The sequence below is a fragment of the Gordionus sp. m RMFG-2023 genome, chromosome 2 (genome assembly GCF_954871325.1).
Source record: "Gordionus sp. m RMFG-2023 chromosome 2, tfGorSpeb1-WG-v2, whole genome shotgun sequence".
NCBI lineage: Eukaryota > Metazoa > Nematomorpha > Gordioida > Chordodea > Parachordodidae > Gordionus > Gordionus sp. m RMFG-2023.
In genome coordinates, this window is record NC_088776.1 from 37430316 (window position 1) to 37453076 (window position 22761).

Genomic DNA, 22761 nt, shown 5'->3' on the forward strand with positions numbered 1-22761 from the left:
GTATAAAATTCCAGTAATGTTGTTTTGTTGATTGTATTTGTTTTAAATTTTTTTTATAATGATGTATCTTGATTTTTAATTATATTTATATATTAGCCATCAAAATATCATGTGTTTGCTATTGAAAAAATCAGCATTTATATATGGTATGTATTTCTATTGGTTGGTTTATACATCTCTCCATTTTCACTCTTATTGTCGAATCCCACAATTCTTTTTAAGCAGTTTGGGTGGGAAAATTATAATATTCATTTTTTTGTGAACCATGAATTATATTGATCACCTCTACAACTTTATGGCTTATTGTGCAGTAAGAATAAATCCCTAATATAAAGTATATTGTATTTAGGATGCTTTATTATCTAAGCATTTTTTATTAAGAATCCATATTCATATTAGAATTCAGCAAATGGTAAAATTTTCAGGCTTAGTCCATAATTTTTTTAAACGTTACCTAGCCAGGTAATGGTCCGGGCATTGCAGATCTCCAATCTATATCAAAAAAATTAAGGGCTTTAAAAGAGACCTGCAAGCCTTGGAACCCAGGAAAACCGAAAATAATATTACTTTAAAAATCATGGCAAGCCGAGACTTGAATTTAAAAAGTATAAAAAATCAGGGCCAGTTTGGTCTTAAAAATTAAAAATCATGGCAGGGCCATCATATCTTATGCCAAGCCATTTTAAACATAAATTTGTTTCTCAAATCCTTTCTGATTTATATAAATCAGGTTACGATATCCATCTAGTTCAGTAATATCATTATCATATCCAGGATAAGTAATTTCAATATACATTAAGATGCAATTTCATAAATGATGAAAACAAATGGTAAGAAATTAATGCAAAATAGGACAAATAATTAAAAAGCTGTTGAGTAATCGTTAGTATACAGGCCAGGCCTGGGTTTCCTTTTCCAGCCCTTAATTAGAAAGCTGTTGATTAATCATTATCTACATGTCAGGTCTAGGTTTCCTTTTCCAGCCCTTATTTAAAAAGCTGTTGAGTAATCATTTTTTTACAGGCCAGGCCTAGAATTTCTTTTCCATACCTGTTACAAATGTGTTAAAATATTTAATGTAATTTGCAAGCTTATTTTGGAAAATATTATTTTTCACAACTTCCCCACCCCCTTTCATCAGCCTTATGTTGTAAATGAACGCGTTTATGAACGAAGTTCGTTTTTTTAAAAAAATGATGAATACTTTTATTTTCACGAACTTTCAAAGGCAACGCGTACCTTTTTTTTTGACGTACGCGTTCGTTTACTTTCGTTCAATTTTAGAAAATCTAATTTTTATTCATTTGAGAATAAAAAAATATTAATCCGAAATTTTTGGGTTATTTTTAAATCAGCTGTTTTCTTTATTACATTTGAATTTTTTAACCAGCTACTGTTTCTGTCCTATAGTATATTTTATTAATTTTAATATTTAAATTTTATAGATTACCGTAAGCATGGGTGTATAAAATGGGTTAATGTTGTATACTACTTAAGGTATTACCTATCAAATTTGTATTTTGTTTATTTTTCATTTGGATAGGCACTACCAAATACATTTAGAATATATATTTGAAAAATCCGTGTTTTTTGGAAAGCGTCTATGGCCTAGTAGGCAAGAGGGTTCGAATCCCAGCAATAATTTTTTTTAATTTATGGTGGTTCCATCCTTGGGGGATGATATATAGGAGGCCGGACTCGACCACGTGATTCCATAATAATATTTAAATAATAAGGGTCTTATTACATTTTATTCGGTAATTGGCAGTATGTATCAAATAAAAATTGTAAAATCACGATTTGCTCGGTATTGCCTTTGGTAATAAGCATCTTTAACCCTTCAATACTCCGGTGAAAAAAATGACGTTAGTACTCGGGTGGGGTTAATAGACCCCAATTTCAAATGTATATATCTCTAGTTATATTTATTATTTTCATTTGATATTTGGATGTAAGTTAGATCTAACCTTAAGCTTGATAAAATATTTTTATATCTTAAGCCTAGATTAAAGATGATGAGGATAATTATAATTTGTGCCAGAATTTTTTTTAAAAAAGCTTACATTTTTTAAATTTCAAATATAAAATTAAAAAAATAACTTATCCATCATATAATCATGATAATTCATAATATGGATTTTTATTCTTCAATACAAAAAAAATTACACTAATACATTCTAATATAAAAAATATAGAACATTGAAATATGCTAAATTTGACATGCAAAACATTTATTACATAAAATATTAATGTGTTCTAAACATAAATTTATTTTACATATTTGACAAAAATATTTTGTTTTTTTTATAAGGAGAGTTTTATGTCATATGATAGTTTATTTGGCATGTATTGCATGAATGGGCATTTACCACGAAATGCTGGAAGCATTTCATTTAGGGTTGATAATTCTGATATTGTATAAGATCTGTAGCAGTAGCAGTTATCAACAAATTTTTGAAAATTATTTTTAAAGTGAGTTGCTTTGTCTAACATTTTTCTCTCTTCTCTTGTTAATATGTCATCATATCTTATTGTATGAATTAGAAATCTGAATCTTTTGAGTGTCATTGTTGCTCTAAATATCTCAATTCCAAACCCATCCGATTTCCATAATTGAGTCACCTTATTTTTAGCTAATTTTACAGAGAAATAGATATGATAAACAATTCCATATTTACCTTAATAATATTTAAGTTTAATGTCTGTTTCAATTAGCATATCTTCTTAATCTAATTCAGATTGTGTATCATGATCACTATCATAAATAAAATTTATTCATCATTATCAATTACATAGTCATAATCGCCTCAAATAAAATGATATTACATCTTAAATTTTTTTTTATATACTATCAGAATCTGCAAAAATCATAGTATATAATAAAAATAATTTGAGAAATGAGCCAGATGGTGAAAATAATAATAAAATAACTCCACCAAAAAAAATGTTTAAGTTTTCTTTTTAACCTATAAAATGTGTCCAAAAAATGTAATATCAGTTTCAAAATCTTCAAGTTCTAATTTAAAAAGATACTTGATTGTAATATTTATTATTTTATATAATATAACTCTAAGTATCATGTTATTTATTTATTGTTAAGAATTTCAATAAAATATAATTTTTTTACCATTACATCCGTGATGATGAGCATGTGTTAGATTAATGTACAAAATTGCTAGCTTTATAATATTATCATTAAAATATTTCAGGGTATGAGCTTATAGGTTTAGATAAAGATAAAAGTTTAAGTTTCAGGGTCGGTTCGTAAAATTTTGGTTCAAACCTTTTTCATTTAAGCTTAATTACAATTATAAATATGTAAAAAGAACATTTTTTAAAAATTTATTATTATTTTAATTTATATCTAGTAGAAGAAGATATAAATTCTATGGTTGATAACACTCCTATATGGTAACTTAGATATCTCACCGTCCAATAGCAATATACAAAAATATCTGTGTATAATTAATGATACGTATTAATCAAAATTGATTATTAAAGATATTTAAAAGAGTTGGAATATCAAAAGTTCCAACGGTTCCCAGACCTTTATAGAGGTCTAATTGGCAAATTTTTTAATGGTTTAAGTTCGGTTTAGGTTCTGTAAATAATAACGGTTAAAACCCATTTAGATTCGCCTTATAATAATAGTAATAAATGTGAAAATTATGCACCAGCCTGATTTAAATAAACGGTTAAGTTAGCTAAATTTCAGGTTCTCTTGAAGGTCATCGCGAGGCTTTATTGTCTATATTTTTGTAAATGTTACATTACTAAGGTAGGACAAAGTAGTTGAAGCTCTAAATAAGTTTATATAGGTAGGATTTGCTCGTTTACTATAAAAAGATTATAATTTCCAGGTAAAAATTAATTTGCCATTCATTATCTGCAACATAAAATATTGTTTATTTAGCTTAGTACTATTGTAGATTAAGTTATATCCTCCTAGCTATCTAATTTAGCCTATTACCAAGGTAAACGGCAAAGACCTGCAGTAAAATAATTGACACAAATTATATTAAATGCTTTATTTTACATTCCCCCCCCCCCCCCCCCCCCTCATCCCACTCTTTAAGACTATTACTATCATTGAAGCCGATATTTCAACTTCTCATTTAATACTCATATTGAGTATTTATTTGCAAAAAATTTTACAAATAGTAAGAGTAACATTATGAATTACCTTGAATCTTATTGAAATTTAACGATAGAAAATATCAATAAATTCATAAATAGACATTTACCCTATTATTGTAATAAATACTCATTATTCATTCTATATTTATAATTCATTTAAATAAGATAAGATCTATTTATATTCACAAATAGTGAGATAAACTAATTAAAATATTAGTAAACATAAAATGTTTAACCATCACCAAGAGATTTATTAATCTTTACAAAAGCTTTATTTAATAAAATATTTGTAATATCCCCTAATATATACATTCTTATTATAAGATAAATTAATACTCATTGGCAATGAGTATTTTTATATTTATTATTAATGATACCAATACCCTGAGTTTTTTTAAACATAACAATTTTATATATTAATTTATATTTGTATAATAATAAAATGATATATATTTTTTGAATTATAAATATGAGCAAGTTTTAAATGATATATAAACCGAAATTAGATAACAATATCAGAAAAATATCAAATCGAATCGAGATATAAATTTAGATCTGATTCGGAAGCGATTATATTTTTTGCGAAGTAGCATCCTAATGAAGAAACAACCAGAGCCGATATCATGTAATAGCGTGGATCGGATGACAATTTAATTATCTGTCCTATAATGGTAGTCGCTATAATTTGCGCTAAAAAATAACCGATATCCAATACGGCTATGTCTGCACCTATACCGAAAGAACGAACTTTATCATATTTGACGTCATTTTTAACGGAATAAGACTGATTCAAAGTTTTAAAAGATTTTTTGGTGTTATTAAAATCATGATGTAAATTTGCATGATGTACCTCATTTCCATTTATCGCAAGGAGTGGACTTTGTTTGTCAGACTGTATCTCATTGGATAGGTTGAAGTAGTATTTTGTTTTATTGGTGTGATATTTGGACAGCAAAATAAAAGGTACGGAATTGACGACAGCTAAAGTTATACCAGTGAACGTGGTCACCATATTGCACAGCAAGACTCCTTTTACGGGTGATAAGATCATCGAGAGCATCGCGAAGTCGAAAACTAGTAAGCTCACGATGTAAAGCTTTTTTATACTCATCCATCCCTGACTTATTATAAATCTTTCTAGTAATGGAGAAACAATAGCGGCCATTAACGAATGCCATAGAAGACCCCAACTAGCTGACCTCACTCCTAGATCGTAAAACTTTCTTAATTCTAGACCTTCTCCAACCTTTGGGTCACCCTCAAAAATATACCGGCCCATATAATCCGCATAGAAGAGATTATGGATCATCAAAGCTGTCCACATAAACAAATGTGCCAAAAAAAGACGTCTAAGAACTAGAGGCCACCTGAGCCATATATTGAGATATCTTACGGCTCCTCTCAACTTTAGAAATGTTTTTAATGCCTTTTTAGTGGGCCAATGCATTATACGACTGCAATAAAAATAGGAAACTATTTTATATATCGTCTGATTGGGTGACTCTCTATCTCTAAATGATATGCCTTTATTAGAGCTTGATTTTAATTGTATATATGCATTTGGCAACCTTATCTCCACTTTAGGGTCATCCTTATAAGGATATTTTGATTTTTTAACGAATGAATTCTCTTCAAATACAAGTATTAAAAGTTCCGAATCATTGTATTCCGAATTATTACTTTCATATCCATCGTCATCGGTTAAAATTATTGTTTCTTTTTCGGTATATTTATTTTGCTGAAATGGAGTAAAATTCTGTCTCCAATTCTTATTGCGCCCGTCATCTTTCAATGATACCAAAGTAGCTAATAGACTCAATACGAATAACATGGCTAAAAAGTAGAATATAGAGTTTTCTTGGGGGTTTGGAAAATATCGTGCTAGGTAAGAAGCATTCCATTCGAAGGCAACTATAAGGTAACCCACGCAACTTCCTAAAGCCAACATGCTTGAATAAATTGCATAAGACAACTCAGCCCATTTGGTATTTTTGTAAATATCCGATAAAAGTGCCTCGAAAGGGTTCAAACATACTTGAGTACAATAATCAAGCCCAAAAATTCCCAAAATCAAGATAAATTTGGATATCGAGGAGCTAAAATGTGGAGGGAGAATAGAACCTACTTCTCGATAACTCCCTAAACATATCAATGAAGTTAAAACTCCTACACTCAGTGCTATAATAACCGGTTTACGACCTCTGTTGTTTGATTGATATTCATCACCCATTTTGGCTATGTAAGGCATGGTTAGTATGGCTATAAGAGGGGCAAGACTAAGTATGAATGACATTTCAAAGCCTTCGATGCCCGTTTTCATGAGTAGTGATGGTATGTAAACGAAACCCGCGCTAACACAAAACTCTAGCCCAAAAGCGGCAGAAGTAAGCATAATCAGCTTCAAGTAGGAATAGAACGTCACCGGAATATCTATCATGCTAGGCTGAGCCGTTCGATTAATAACTAATTATAAATATAATAGAGAATTTGATTATTTTATAGTCTGGATATATGATATAAAATATTTACCATAAAATTATATACTTAAATTTTAAGTAATGACTTACTCTTACAGAATGTAAATATTTTTTTCCAGAATAAAATATAAATCAGATAATATAAAATTAGGTTCAAAACAAATCGTTGGAAATAATTATTTCTCACAATTATTTTTTTTAAAATATCTATGTCTTGACAAAATATGAATTCCACGGGGATTCGGGATCTCTAAATTTTAAATCTTTTAAAAATTGATTTATATAATTTTGAGAATCAAAATAAATAGGCTATTATATCAAGATAATTTGTAAAAGTAATACTTAAAGGTCTGGCAGTGTATAGTCAAGTCTCCCACTCCCCAACAGAAAATTAGAAAGTATACTAGTATCCATTTTGTTTTAGGTATAAATCCATCAATTCTAATCATTTAATAAATTTTATAGATTGTAAGGGGAATAAATTATCAATGTTTCCTGCAAATTTCATTAAATTCTATCAACAGGGTCTAAAGTTATGCACCTACAAAGTTGGACAAATAAAATTCGAACTTTCTAATGTAAAACTATTAAAACTTTACAATTCGACAAAAACATGAAAACATCAACATTTACTGCAACGTACACCCTATTATTTTCCAGATTTACCGGTGAAGTTACTTTAAACAGCTTTACATCAGTGAATTATATGAAATGAATTAGCCTCTGAGGGTATTTTCTTAGATGTTGTCTGGTACGTACCAGAGGGGCAATCATATTTGCATCGGTTAGGTATTGGGCATTTTTCTTTTTTAAAAACATCAAATACAGCTCTTTGTGGATAATCCGATGCACTTAAGTTTGCTAAATATCAGTTTCTAGGGCTACTTGACGAATTATTCTGTAGATGCCAGATCGGTTTTCTTAGCTCAAAATGAGTGTTTCAACAGAATCAATATATCACCATACCGTTTTTCTGCTGATCGGGTATCATCAGTTTTTGCAATAAATATATTCAAGACCTCTGATAGATCAGTTGTTAGGAAATTCGTACAAAAACCTTTTGGCTCCGTAATGTTTCTCCCGTCTTAAAATTTTAATTAGACTCAAGTCATCCTTACTGAAAACCATTTTTTTTATTGTCTGCTTAAATGTAAAGTTTTTACACGTTGGAAAGTTAGAATTTTGTTTGTCGAACTTTGAAGGAATAACTTTTGAACCCTGTTTGAAATTTGCAGAAAACATTGGCCTATAATTTTATTGAATCTATGTATAGAATTGACAGAATTATTGCTAAAACAAAAATAATATCAGTTCAATTGACACTATAGAATGGTAGAGATTTCATTTATTTATAACATTCCAATAATATTTCATGTTTTTTTAATGTTTCTCGCTTTTAATCTTTTAAATTTCTAACCCCTCTAGAAACAGTTAATAACTCGACACCCCACCCCCCTCCCCCTAAACAAATTACTTCACATTAATCCATACTTCAATAAAATAAACACTTAGCAGGGGTCAGTTTTTAAAAACGTTTTGAGTGCAATCATGTGATACATTTATAAATATTTAAAATTATTGATTTAAAATTATGCAAGGGTTAATTACTTAAAATAAATTGGGATATATTTGTTCGGTGTATTATTTTATCAGGGTATTTTATGGATGGAATTCCAAAATAATAAAACTAGTAAATTATCTGTAAAGTAACGTTATTATTAAAGGCGTTACCTTTTTGAGGAAATTTTTTTTTAAAAAGGTAACGAGTAACTTGTTTATTTTTTTTTGAGTAATAATAACATAAAAGGCTACCCGTTAGTTAAGAATCTTTCTTAAAGAATAAGGAAATTTATTATGTCTGAAGTGGTTTGCCTCACACCGATATTAGGGCTTCTTGGACAAAATTTCCACTTTTACAAAAAATAAAATTTTAAAAAATTTATTATATTCATAAAATTAAAAAATTGATTATATTCATAAAATTAAAAAATTGATTATATTCATAAAATTAAAAATTGATTATATTCATAAAATTTTTTATAAGACACCTATATAGAGTATAGTTTTAGGTATCTAATCATATATTATTTATTATATTATCTAAAAAAAACCAATAGCTATAGCCAATTTTGTAAAAATCGGTTCGACTAACCCCAGTCCCCTACTTACTTATTTTTTCAGAGGAAGATTATTTTACTCTGGCCTGGTCAGTTTGAAACAATTTTTACATAAATTAACAAAATTAAGGGCACTGAGTCTATACTTTTTAATTGTAGATTGTGCCCTAATTCAAATATTTTAACCTCAATGTCTAACCAGCAGTTCAAATCTAAAAAAACATTTGGAAGTAAAATATGGATTCAGATTAAATTCTGATAACGATAAAAAAAATTAATGAGGTTCTGAATGAGATTCTTGTGATAATTAGTTTTTTTGAGAATAAAGATAATTGTTTAAATATCTTTAATAAATTTCCCCAATTAAAATTTTAATTTATTATATAATGCAACCCTCCCATCTCTGCTCTATTTGAACATGTGTTTTGCAACTAAGCGCCTGATCAAAATTTTGAAAATCAATTGTAAATTTTAATAAAAAATTATTACAAAATGAACTTGTCTTATATAATATATTAATTTTATTTTTATTAACGAAAAAAATATAAATAAAATTTATATATTATATTTTATTTAGTATTTTTTGAATAAGGAGTAACTCGTTACTTTAAAAATAGCGAATAACGCGTTCCCTTTTTTCACTACAAGGTAACTAGTAACCCATTTCTTTTTGAAGTAACGTTACAACACTATAATATACATTTTTAGTCTAATTTAATGTCATTGTCAATTACATATAAAAGATCAATTATAAAAACAAAATGTTATATATATATAATATTATTATATTTATATATTTTATAAAAAAAAATGTTTGTTAGAGTAAATTAAAGATATCAACTCTAATTATTATGACGGATTTATCAAAGACACATTCGCAGATATCGTAAAATAAAAAGCGATCAATATATTGTAAGGCTCGGTTGGAGTTTGCCAGTAATAATTTAAGGCAGGCTTATACAAATTAATTTAGTTTAGTAAAAAGATGGAAAGATTTTTTCTTATAATTAGTGCTGTAAACGTTACTCTAAAAATGTAACACTGTTATTTTAAGAAAAGTGGTTACATTACTTTTTAAAAAAACAATAAAATGCTACAGCACAACTATAATATTTTTTCCCAGATATAATATAAGGCTATGTGAAAAAACTAGAATTATTATAAAGGATAAAAAAAATTGCTAACAAAATGTAAATATTTAAAATTTACTAAATAAAATCTACAATTATTCAAAATTATTTGATCAGATATACAGGAACGTTTAACTTTTAACAAGATTTTTCCTAGACTAAGATGTTTAACTAGTGCTGACGATGTAGTGTAGTGTTTCTTCATAAATTGATGATTCTAAGGATCTTCATGAAAAATGTACTTTTTTGGTTTAAACCATGACTACCTTCTCTTATCAATGGATGATTAATGGTATTCTATGAATGCAGCAACGCTATTCATTTTACAATTATAATGTATGAATGAAGATTAAATTCAGAAGATCAATATTAATTGTTTGATGTACATGTAACCTAAAATCTTGACTAAAATTATTATAAGTATACTTCCTTATTTTAAAAAGTACCAAGTATCGTATAAGTTTACTCGTACAAAACCCCTTTTCTTATGATAATAGCATTTTAAAACTACCTCTTGCCCGCTTAAATTTCACTGAAGAAAGTTAAGTATTTAGAGCGATTTCGTTATTTTCCCGAAAAGTAACATATTAGTTATTTTAAATATAAGTAACGAACAAATATAACGCGTTATTTTATGAGTATATCATTTACAGCACTTTAATATATAATGTATTCGTCATGGGTATATTAAAAATCTGACCGGCTAGAAAAAGTTCCAACCAAGTAACTTTTGCAAAATATTTTTAATGCAGAATATATGATTTTGACTTGACAAAAAATGGCAACATCGGGGCTAAAAAATATAGGTACAGGTCGGATAATCACACATAAAAAATTTATCGGTCCTGGCTAAAAATATTGTTAGTTCGGCTGAAGAATATTTTAAAAATCTTTACAAGCTGGTTCAGGGCTTGATGATTTCTAAATACTATAAAAAAATATGATATTTATTATGAAAACTTACATATAATGTAGTGTATAAGAGAAAATTAACATCTCGAAATACAAAATGGCAATTTATAAAATTTTTATTCAACTTTGCATTATCGGCGTAAAAATAAAAATATAAAGAGTAGAATAATATTTATTTTACTCACTTTTATCATTTAAAGGTAAATATAAAATATTTGTTTAATTTTGATTTATTTATCATATCAATAATATTCAAATATTCATTGGCGTACGCAGCGGGAGGGGGGGCAGGGGGACAACCCCCCCCCCCCCCCCCCCCCCTCCACAAAAGCCAAAAAATGCAGATGCCGGATTATATTTTTCAAAAATGTTATTGTTAATTATATTTGTTAATATTTATTTCATATTTAATTACATTTATTTATCACATTCATCTACTAAGTTATTTTATCAATCAACTTCGATTTCAAGTTTTCCTTGGCGTAATTTACCTATTATTTTCAAATTTTAGTGGTGTAATATTTATCTAAATTTCTAGTAAAATAATAATTATCTCTGAAACTTGTCCAACAGGGAGAAAGAAATTGCAAGCTTGTCCAACGAGATCGAGTCTCCGCCATCAAGCAGTAACAGCTATTATGGAGTTAGAAGAGGCGATTATTAATGCTATTACTGGAAATATCACAATGGCTTGAAAGAAATATTTCCTCAGAAGCAAGAAAATTATAGGATTCAATACTTATTCCAAATTTTTTTTCTCATTAGAATGTATTATTTAATTATACAACTATTTTATGTAATACTTTTCAAAAACATAACATTGACTTGATTAAGAAAATGAGAATAGCGGAGAGCATTTTATTAGAACTCAAGGAAATTAGCGCTAATGTTGTTGAAGAATTTCATATTTTATATGTTATTGTTGAGTCAAAAGCAGAGCTATACGTGTTTAATATTTGTCCCCCTCGACTTGCAGCAAGCTCATCGTTAAAACATTAATATAGGAACAGTAGAAGAGTATTATAAAACAAATGTCCCCTCTCCCAACCTTTTTCATATGGTGATAGAAAAAAAATATAAATATTTGTTATATTTTTATCATGAAGATGTTAAAATATCTTATGATGCCTTATTAGCTGAATAACTATGATTAAAAGATTAACTCTGGTTGATACAGTCCCAAAAAATTCTATGGATGCTTTTTATTTCAAACACATTTTAGATTATACTCCCAATGTGTTAAAATGGTTATATATATATTAGCAGCTCTTTATTAAACTAATGAGAAAACATTCTCTTTTTTAAGAAGAATAACAGAGCCTTGCAGAGGTACCATTTGCAGGACACGGCCATTTTTTTTTTAAAAATATTTTTCGGCCCGGGATTTTTTAAAAAAAATTTTCAGGCCCGGCCCGAATTTTTTTAAAATAAATTATATTTATTTTTGATTTTTATAGCTAATAATGGCGATTTCAAATATTTGGTTTTAAAATATACAGCTCGGCCCGGATATTTTTCTAAAAAAATTTTCAGGCCCAGCCCAGGTGTTTTTTTTAAAAAAAATTACGGGCCCGACCCGGGTATATTTAAAAAAATTAAAATACGGTCCGGCTCGGGGGCCGGGCCTGCAAGTCTGTGAAAAACATATCTATGAAATACAACATCTGAAAGTAGATTGAATGATTTGGATCTTTTGAATATTCATAGACATTTAACGCCAAGCAAGGATTGATAATTGAAAAATTAGCTCAAAACATACAAATACAATTATTCCTATGAAACTTTTTGTATATTAATTTATATTTCCAACATTTAAATTTTTTATACTTTATATATTATAAAAGCTCAAAAAATTCAAATTTCAATTTTGGATCATTTAAGTGATTCATTATATTCACTTTATATTATAATTCACATTAGTTTAAAATTGTGTATTAGAAAAGTTATTAATCCTAATAAATTTATGCTTAGTATTTTTAATTAAAAATAATATTTCTTAAAAAATTGTATTATCCCCTCCCCTAGACCAAATTCCTGCGTACGCGCCTGCAAATATTTATTCCCTTCTAGATACCTACATAATCCATTTTTGACTCGATCCAGCCCGCAGCCCATTGGCTAATTTTTCTTTAGATTTGATTTTTATAAAAACATATAAGGAAAAAATGTCAAACTCAAAATATTTTTTTTATTCTCTATTTTAATGTTATGCATTATATTTAAACATTCAGCAATAACTTTTGTATATCAAAGAGTATAAATGATACTTTTGAAATTAGAATGTATCACAGACTGTCCTGATACCTTTTACGTAGAAATATAGGAAAAATCGATGAATTTCATACATTTTTTATCTTAAATCTTAGATTTAATTTTCTCTATTTTTTAATAAAATTTAAAAATAATAAAAACTGAAAAATATTAATATAGAATTAAATTATAAAATATTCTATTTGTTTATTTGATTAAATTAATTAATCCGAGTATTTTACAAACAATTCCAAATTTCATGATTCATGACAAATTAAAGGAAGAAATATAACTTTAATAAAATTAAAGAATTGAAAGAAATTCTTGTAGATTTTTGTATTCAAAACAAAATATCAATATAATAACAGACAGTTAACAACGTAACTTCCTTCTTCTAAGTATTCTTTTATTATGCTATTAGAATCTAATGTATGAATTAAATTTCCATTGGAGTTTTCAGCAGAGTTTGAAATTCTTTACAAAATAAAAAATCTACAAAAATTTTTGAGATTTTTTGAGAATGGTAAACTAGATTTTGAACAAATTTTACGTAAAATTTCAAATATTTTTTTGTAAAAAATCTTTTAGATAAATCTTTGTGATTATCATGCATAAAAATACTTTTAATTTTTTGATCATCGGAGATTTTCTTTACTCAACATTTTGGGTAAAAAAATCTCAAACTTTTCATAATGTTATATTTTTTAATAAAATCTGCTATATTATTTTATTTTAAAAGAAACGTATGAAGTTTCTATTTTTTTACGGATAATAACCTCAAGGTAACGTTTACAGGACAGGTTTATAGTTAGGTTTTTGACTATTTTAATCAAGATATAGAAATATATTCTATATTGTTTCAAATTTATGATAAAATTCTCAATAGTACTGTAAACATTTCTAAAAAAATCGAACGCGTTCGCGTTCATTGATAAAAATCGAACGGTTCACGTTCACTTTAAAAAAAAACGAACGCGGTCACGTTCATGAGCACGTTCACGTTCGTTCAAAATTTTATGATAAATTTTTTTTTAAATTTAATTTAAATAATGTCTTATATTTTTTAACACAATATATTAGACATGTTAAAAAATTATATTGTTTTATTTTGATAATGTCTTTAGGGAAATCCTTAATTTGGGACTTCACATGCGTATCTTCTTTCCCAAAAAATTTAAATTCTAATCCGCTTGATATAGCCGAGAAAAAAAACAAGGAAATATTCCAAATTCACAAATTATATTTTTACACCGATCATTATCTCTTCCCTTGGACATATGCCAATCGGAATTTTAAAATTCTTAAAAAATATAGGCGATAAGATAAGAGCCCTTACATCAGAACCAAAAGAATACTATTTTTTAAAACAAAATCTACAAATAACTATTCATGTTTTTTGGGAACTTGTAGTCCCACCTCCATTTTTATAAAATAATGTTTTATTTTATTTTATATTTGATATGTTAATTTTGATATTATTTTATTTGATAGTAGTTATTATAAACAATATAATGAATAAAAAGACATTTTAATTTTAAAAAAATTTTCTTATTAATTTTTATTAACAATTGTTTTTAAAATTTTCATCTGATAGACAGGAATGCTTGGCAGTTAATACGGCATTAGCTATACTAAAAATGCGTTCTACAGGGGATGAGGGGATTGCGATATTATACTTAATAAACAACTCTTTTAACGCGGAGAATTTATTAAAAAACATTTATTGTTTTGTCCTTTGCTTCAAAAAATTGAGATAAGTTATCCTCCTCCATTCCATCTCAACTTCCTCGTCAAAAAAAAGGATATCTCGAAATTAACACTTCTTGCATTATCATTTCTAAGGTTTTCAATAACGCTTATAAGTTTATTTTTTATAGGTTCGTTCTGTGGAGGTTTTATCATGGCTATTGAAGTTTGAATACTGGATGTATAATTGCAGAGAGAACATATTAATCTTCATATATATATGTTTAAATCTTTTAAAAAAATAAAATACATTTAATTATTTGATAGTGATAGGTTTAATACCTTTTATTAATCCCATTTAATACTAAGTCTATCAATGGTTGACCATATTCTAGGCCACTATTTAAAAATAACTATCGTCATTGTTGGAGTCAAATAGCCCATATGCATTTTTTCTTCAAATTTAATGATTTCAATTAATTATATTAAATAAAATAATATATATTACAATCAAATGTCGTTTTAAATTGGAACTTGAAGATTTTGAAACTTTTTGGGTCTTCAATATAGGATGTGTAAAATATTTTTCATATTTGGGCCATGGCAATAATTCATCTGATTTTGAATTTTCAGAATCAAATGATGATGATGATGAAATAATAATATCCATGCTTATGCTAATCTATTAAATTCAAATATAAACAATAATATTCAAATTAATAAACTATAATAATGGCGTGTTAAAAAAAATTGAGATGTGTAAAAGGAAAAACAACTGATTATAAAATATAAGACTTTTTAAATTTTCAAATAAATAAAAATAAAAAGTATTCTTAAAATTGAAAGAACGTTATATTCGAACGCGTTTATCATAAAAGGAACACGTTCACGTTCAAAGTACGTCAAAAATAAAAGGAACGCTGTTCATCAATTTTTTAAAAAAAACGAACTTCGTTCATGAAGGCGTTCGTTTACAGTACTAATCATCAAATAAGATACTATAACCAGTTTATACAGGACTGGCCTGAAGAAAAACTTTCAAATAAACTCACCTGGCTTAAAAACAATTATAGATAAAGTTTTGATTCAAACTTCATTTTATAGATCAAGGATAGCGCTCGCTACACACCGATATTGTTTCTGTTATTAAACCAAAAATTTAACCTCTTTTTTTGATAAAAACGAAATCATGACCAGTCATACAAACTTATTCCCATTCAATAATAAAATAAATTGAAAATTACTACCGAGGTCAGCGAGATTATTGTTAAAACAAAAGATGTCTCTATCAAAATCAAATATTTTTGGTAAGGTCAAGGCCTTTGCTTTTTAGACTCCGCATATCTTTAAAATATTAATGTGACTGTAAACCTATGCATTAGCAAATCCGGGTGGTAAGGTGTGACTTAAAATAATTTTATTCAAAAAATCAAGGTACAAAAAATAATTTTTTTAAAAAAAATCTGGGCCGGGTTTGATGGACTGGGCCGCGCTTAAAAATTTAAATTTTGGAACTCTACTGTAAATATAGGAATTATTTGATTTTTGTATTTTATAATCAATTGTAATAATTATACTAAAACTCCTCATGCCACTAATTTATAACAACTAGTCTAATCAGAAAATTTTACCCGATACTCACACTACCGGTCAGTATCTGTATCGGCCCATACTAATCCTCCCGATATTAGTGGCCGATATTCAAAAATGATATAAATCTTGATAAATTAAAAATAAAAAAAATTATTCACCATTATGCGAAATTAATATTTAAAAATCGGTAACTCATTAAATCAACGGGGAAATTTTTTCATGTATTTTATTATTATTTTTATTTTATAAAAAAAAAACAAAGACCTGATTACTCTTTATAATATTATTATAAGGTGGGTAGGTACTTAATAAATTCCAAAATAATCGTGGTTCTTAAATATTAATAAATTTAAATAAAAAAAATTTTTTTTTCAGGCTATAACAATTTATTTGAAAGTGGATATGAACATTATTCCGTAAATCATGGTGGAAATTTTATCGATCCAAATGATCAATCCATACAAGATACATATTCAGAGAATTGAGCATGTTTTAAGAGATTTAAAGGCTAATTCCACGAACTGGGAGAAAACAATTATGTCACTTGTATATTTGTGAATTTTGCTATTTTAGAAAAATTAGACACATGTTTAATTTTAATAAATTAAATAAATTTAAAATTATATTTTGAATTTATTTATTGTTATTGTTTAATATTTAATATATTTCTTATCAGGCGGGTAACCAATGGAGAAAAAAGTGGGGAATTCTCTTTCCACCCATCGCAAATCTGCCCGTTCTCTTAAATTTCATTTTTTAATTATTTTTTTAAATAACGACTATAATTCAAATTTTTTAGAAAAAAAGTGAAAACGGAAAATTATTTTTATAAAAATCTAATATAGCCAAAGACCTACAATAAGTGGACCTAAAGATCTCCAATAAGATTTTTGGGGAAAAAATTCACCTAATAGTGCCCCCCCCCTAGCAAAATCTTGGATACACCTATGCTTCTTATCATATAGATATCAAATTTTTAAATGATAAATTTATATATGACAATTTTTGGTTTGCCTTAAAATTATTTATATATGGCAATTTTTGGTTTTATTTAAAATTATAATTTGAACCATTCAAATAAATTGCTTAATTTTTTATTTTATTTGTATAAAAAAAATATACAATAAAAAAAATCCAAAATTAAAATATATAAGGATGAAATATAGCGCAAAATGAGAAGAATAAGGAAGGAAGAGTAACTCTAGCGAATATCTGTGGAGAGAAGACTGCCATTGAAACTTTGATAATAGAATGATGATTATTTTTCCTTTTTTTCAATAACAATTATAATTTTTGGTATCAGTGTTTGGTAACGGCCGATAGTGTACTGCATCAGTTAGAGAATCGGCTAAAAAGATAATATTGATGTATAGCTAAATTTAAAAAATGGAGGGGGGGGGTTTAACTCTTAAATATACTTAACATTGTAAACAACATTTTATCAGCCAGTTTTTTTATAACTTGAAAGTTTATTTTTTTGTATTTCTTAATTTTTTTTTATCTTAAGCAAATAAAATTTTGCTTCATCTTTTAAGGGGGTTTCATTTTTCTAAAAAATTATATTTAAAACTTTTAATTTTTGTTAATTCTTGTAAAATTCAAGCCAAAAACAAAAATGATTATGAAAAAAATTATTTACACGATTATTTAGGTATAAAATGATATTAAAAATTTCAGATGCCAGGATTTATAATTATGATTTTAAACTTCTTTTTATAAATGCATGTTTTTCTGTAAAATTCATTATATAGTCATCATTTTAAAAGATATTTAATTTACACCTATTTAGATAAGAAAACTTGCGAATTCTCCAAGGGAGCTTATACAGTTTACACCCCACCTACTCTCTGTAACTTGGCTATATAAATTTCTGAAACTCAAGATATTCTTGAGTAACTTCTAGAAATTTTTTTAAAAATTATCGTCGCAATAGTAAAATTCTTGCATAGACATCTGTAAGAGGATGTTAAAATGCGTACATAAAATGTAAAAAAAATTAAAAATATATTTAAAAAAGGAATGAAAGGGCTAAATGAAATTAAAATAAATTAAAATATTTCGAAATAGATTTTTTATCGTGCTTCGAATTCGATATTTAATTAGCTTGATAGGGATGCCATTACTCTTCATTAATATTAATGGCATTAATATTAATGGGATTAATATTAATGGCATCACCATCAAAAGATATATTACTTTTTCGTTAGTATAAATTAATAAATCAACATAAACTTCATATTTCTTTTACTTTGATAGAGATATTGATCTATTATAGACATATTTTTTGGTTAATGTTTATAGGCATTGTTCAAAATTGAAAAGAAATTAGGATTCCCTCTTTCTATTGGATACCCTATTCTTTTTGTCAGAGATAAGATTATTTCCTGGTCAGAGGTATAAAACAATAAATGAAAATAAAATACGAAAAAATACATTTATTTAAAATTTTAAAAAATTTTAAAAACCCCCATTATGGTAGTACAATATTTTCCTCAATTGCAGTGATTCATTTTGTTTATAATACGGTTTCTTTCTTTTTACCGTTGGCAAAGTCGTGTCATAAATATATACAGAAAGACAGACTAAAAATAATAAATCAGTGGTAACGAAGATTTCCTTCACTTGGACTTATATCAAATTTTTTTTTACACATATATCTAAGCTCTTCAATATTATAAAAAATGAGAAAATAATAATTACTAGTCTAGCACATGATTCCAAACCAGATAAGCGCTTCCTTTTTATTTTCCATTCTGGCATAATGCAAATAATTTTTTTCTTATTTTGCTAATAACTTGTTTTTTCTTTATGCTGTCCAAACGAAATAAAATAATATGCTATAAGTATTCAGATCGCGTACTAGTTCAAGTTAAATTTTATCCTTAATTCTAAATTTTGGTTTAAAATTATAGATATAGGCATAAGGTGATGATATCTTAAAAACTGCATTCACAGTTAGAGTAGTGCCAAAATTTGCAGGGCAAATATTGACAAAAATGCCTATCGCCTCGAAATCGCGCTAACTATGTATGCAGGGTAAAGGTGTACTTATTCTTATTTTTTAAATCTTAAAAATCACTATTCAGATTAGCTATCAAGAATTTTAAAAAGAAAGAAAACGAGTCAGGATCAATGATGTATATAAATACTACTAGATTGGTGATTCATTTATTAAATGCATTTTGAGCCATTTAGTAACTTGCATATCGATTAAATGATATGAATGTGCATTCATAATGATAAATAAGACAATTAATAGGCGTGCATACCACAAAATGGCGCTAGAGCTGGCTGTCTCCCATGTATGGACACTTTTAATGAATGAATCTCCAATCTAGTAATATATATACATCATTGGTCAGGAAATAACCAGAATAGATGCTTTCAATTGCTTTATAATAGTATAGTTGGCTAAAAATTTGTTGCTAATAATATTTTCCCTTATACTAGCTACTTTTGTGGTTAATGCACTCATAGGAACTAATAAAACACTAATCATTGGCATAGATTTAAAAATTAGGGCTTACAATCGATTAGATAACCTTAATGGATGATTAAGATATTTTATAAAAGCAAAATAAAAAATAACTATGGAAAAATAAAAAATACTTAATAATAATTTATCATAGGCGAAATCCTGTCAAAGGCAGAGCAAATAGGAATTTTCGAAACCCCCAATATCTCCCCCCCCCCTATAAATTTTGGCTACGCCATTAGATACAACTATCGCTTCCTTTCTGCAAAATAACGAACGACCATAAAAACTAGAAATCTTATCATTTACAATTTTTCTCAGGTTTTTAAAACGTTTTAAATTAAAGGTTCACAGAGAAAAGTTATATATATAATATTTGCTGTATTCTTCCTATCAAATTACTTCGGTAGAATTTAATTTAACTCTTATCCGTCTCTTTATCCTCGTAATTTTTTTTCTCTCTATTTAGATAAGTTTTAAATTTAATTAATTTTATAATAAAAAAGAGAAACAATGAACGCCGTTTTTGGAAAATAAATTTTATAAAAGAAAAATCCACTCAATTACCCAAAAAAATAAAATTTTATATGCATTTTTAAAAAAAATCATCTGTTAGGATTTTATCAAATTTTTAAGAAATAAAATTATTTTGTAATATAAAAACTAACATTTCTTTATTATGTATATGATCTTTAGTTCAAACTGAATGTTATTAATTTAACCATAATCGATTGCGCCAAACTAAAAAAAACATTCTGACTTATTGTGTTAATTAATTTTATCAAAATCAAATTGTATTTTCAATTGTAGCTTGGATCTTTGCGCAAAATAAATATGATAACTCGATAAAAAGTGATGAGCATGAACACGCTTAATCAAGGTTAAGTTTTGCGGTAATAAAGCTATAAATGGTTTATTTAATTTATAAAACATTTTGACTTTTAATATATTGGCAGGGGAAATTGGTCTAAAGGGGGTCATAACAAGGAAGTGGCCACAAAAGTTTTATTATATTTTATTTAAGTTTTATTAATACATTAAAAACGTGTTCAATAACTTCCCATTTTTGAAGTTAATTCGCTAGTGTAAATGTTTGCTCTCCAAGATAATATAAATCAGAGGCCTGCAGAGGTATCATTTGTACGAGCAGGACAGTTGCCCGGATTTTATATTCAGGCCCGGCCCGGATTTTTTAAAATGTATTATATTTATTTTTAATTTTTTTAGTTAATAATGGCGATTTAAAATATTTATTTAAAAAAAATAAAATTAGCCATCCGGGCTTAGGGCCGGGCCAGTAGGTATCTGATATAAATATTATATTTTACATAAAATGAATAAAATTCACCTGAAATTATAAACTCCAGATAAAAATGGATAGTACAACTCTGGTACAGCTTTCCCCATCTTCCATCCAATGGATGCGTGCTCTGAAAGCAAAATTAATTCAGTCAAATACCTTACAGAATGTGTCGCAGAACAAAATAAATAATTCTCTCAGTTAATATACTAATGAATTTTTTGTTTACACTAAAGACTCTAAAAATTTCTAAATATTTTAGGTCTAATTAATTATAGGGGTGGGGTGCCCTATACCACTCCTTAGCAATATATCACTATATTAAATTAAAGCTGGTTGCTAGGCCGATCAGCTCAAATTTATTGACATAATTTTTGTTTCTATAGGATTCTTATTTAAATTTGAAAATAACATTTCACAGTCCTAAGTGTCTAAAGACTAAATTATAGGTAATAATAACGTCAAACTAAAAATAAAAAGGCCCTATTTATCATATAAACCATGATCTACGGTCAACTGATCATAAATTCAGATTTCAAGAAAAATGGATCCAATAGAAACAGAGAATTTTTGGGTTAGTTTATGCTAAATTTGGCCTATTTTTTTAAAAAAAATTAAATTTCATTTACCTTGAACCATGATAACGAATATTTTTCAGATATTTAGAACACCTATATCCAAATATAATTTGTTTTTGAATTTTTGAATTTTAAATATATTTTCAACATATCAGTTTAAACAAATATTTTTTCTATTTTGATAACTCATCAATAAATAATAAAAAAGGCTGATTATTTTTTTTAATATTATTTACAATAAATTTATTAAGTTTAAGTGCAAATGTGTGCATAATTTTATAAAAAGAATTAGTAAATTTTAAGTATCTATTAAATAAAGGGGATAAAAATGTAGAGCGTGAAATTAACATGTGAATGTGATGACAGCAAGGTGAACAGCTTTCTATTTAATAATAAATATTAAATATATAAATAATATAGGTAAAAAAAAATAAATTATTAATCTTAAATTTTAAATAATAAATGAATTTTTATGGTACAGCATATTTATAAAATTGTAAAAAAATTATTTAATAAAAAAAACAATATATTAAATTATTTTAAAGATAAAACTATAAGTAGACAAAAAAATGAATTTTCTCCTATTTACGTTAAATAAAAATAGATTAAAAAGTAATAAATTTATTATTACTAATAAAATTTTTTATTAGCCTACTCCAATTAGGGTCATTTACATACCGAAAGGTTTGTTATATAATATAAAAATAAAATAGTAAAAAAAGTAATAAATATTTCCCTTCACTAATTTTTCTATAGGTCTGAAGGGTTCCATGTCTTTATGAAACCATTATAGAGAATGTATTTATAGAGAAACATTTATAGAGAAAACAATTATAGAGAATGCATTTATAGAGAATTGTTTTATAGAGAATGTAGTTTATAGAGAATGTTTTATAGAGAATGTTTTATATAGAGAATGTTTTATATAGAGAATAATTTTTATAGAGAATTAATTTATAGAGAATGATTTTATAGAGAATGCCGTTTATAGAGAATGGTTTTATAGAAAATGTTATTTATAGAGAATGATTTTAAAGAGAATTATTTTATAGAGAATGTCCTTTATAGAGAATGACTTCAAAGAGAATGTTGTTTATAGAGAATGA

At 26.7% G+C, this 22761-nt stretch overlaps 1 protein-coding gene across 1 annotated transcript; it reads right to left on the bottom strand.

Moving 5' to 3' along the window:
- Positions 1-4663: 4663 nt before the first annotated feature.
- On the bottom strand, positions 4664-21836 carry LOC135924305 (solute carrier family 45 member 3-like). The gene is made up of 2 exons (XM_065459359.1): positions 21707-21836; positions 4664-6600 (listed from the first exon to the last, which is right to left on the bottom strand). The coding sequence occupies exons 1-2, from the start codon at positions 21714-21716 to the stop codon at positions 4664-4666; spliced, it is 1947 nt and encodes a 648-aa protein (XP_065315431.1). The 5' UTR covers positions 21717-21836.
- Between the last annotated feature and the right edge of the window lie 925 nt (positions 21837-22761).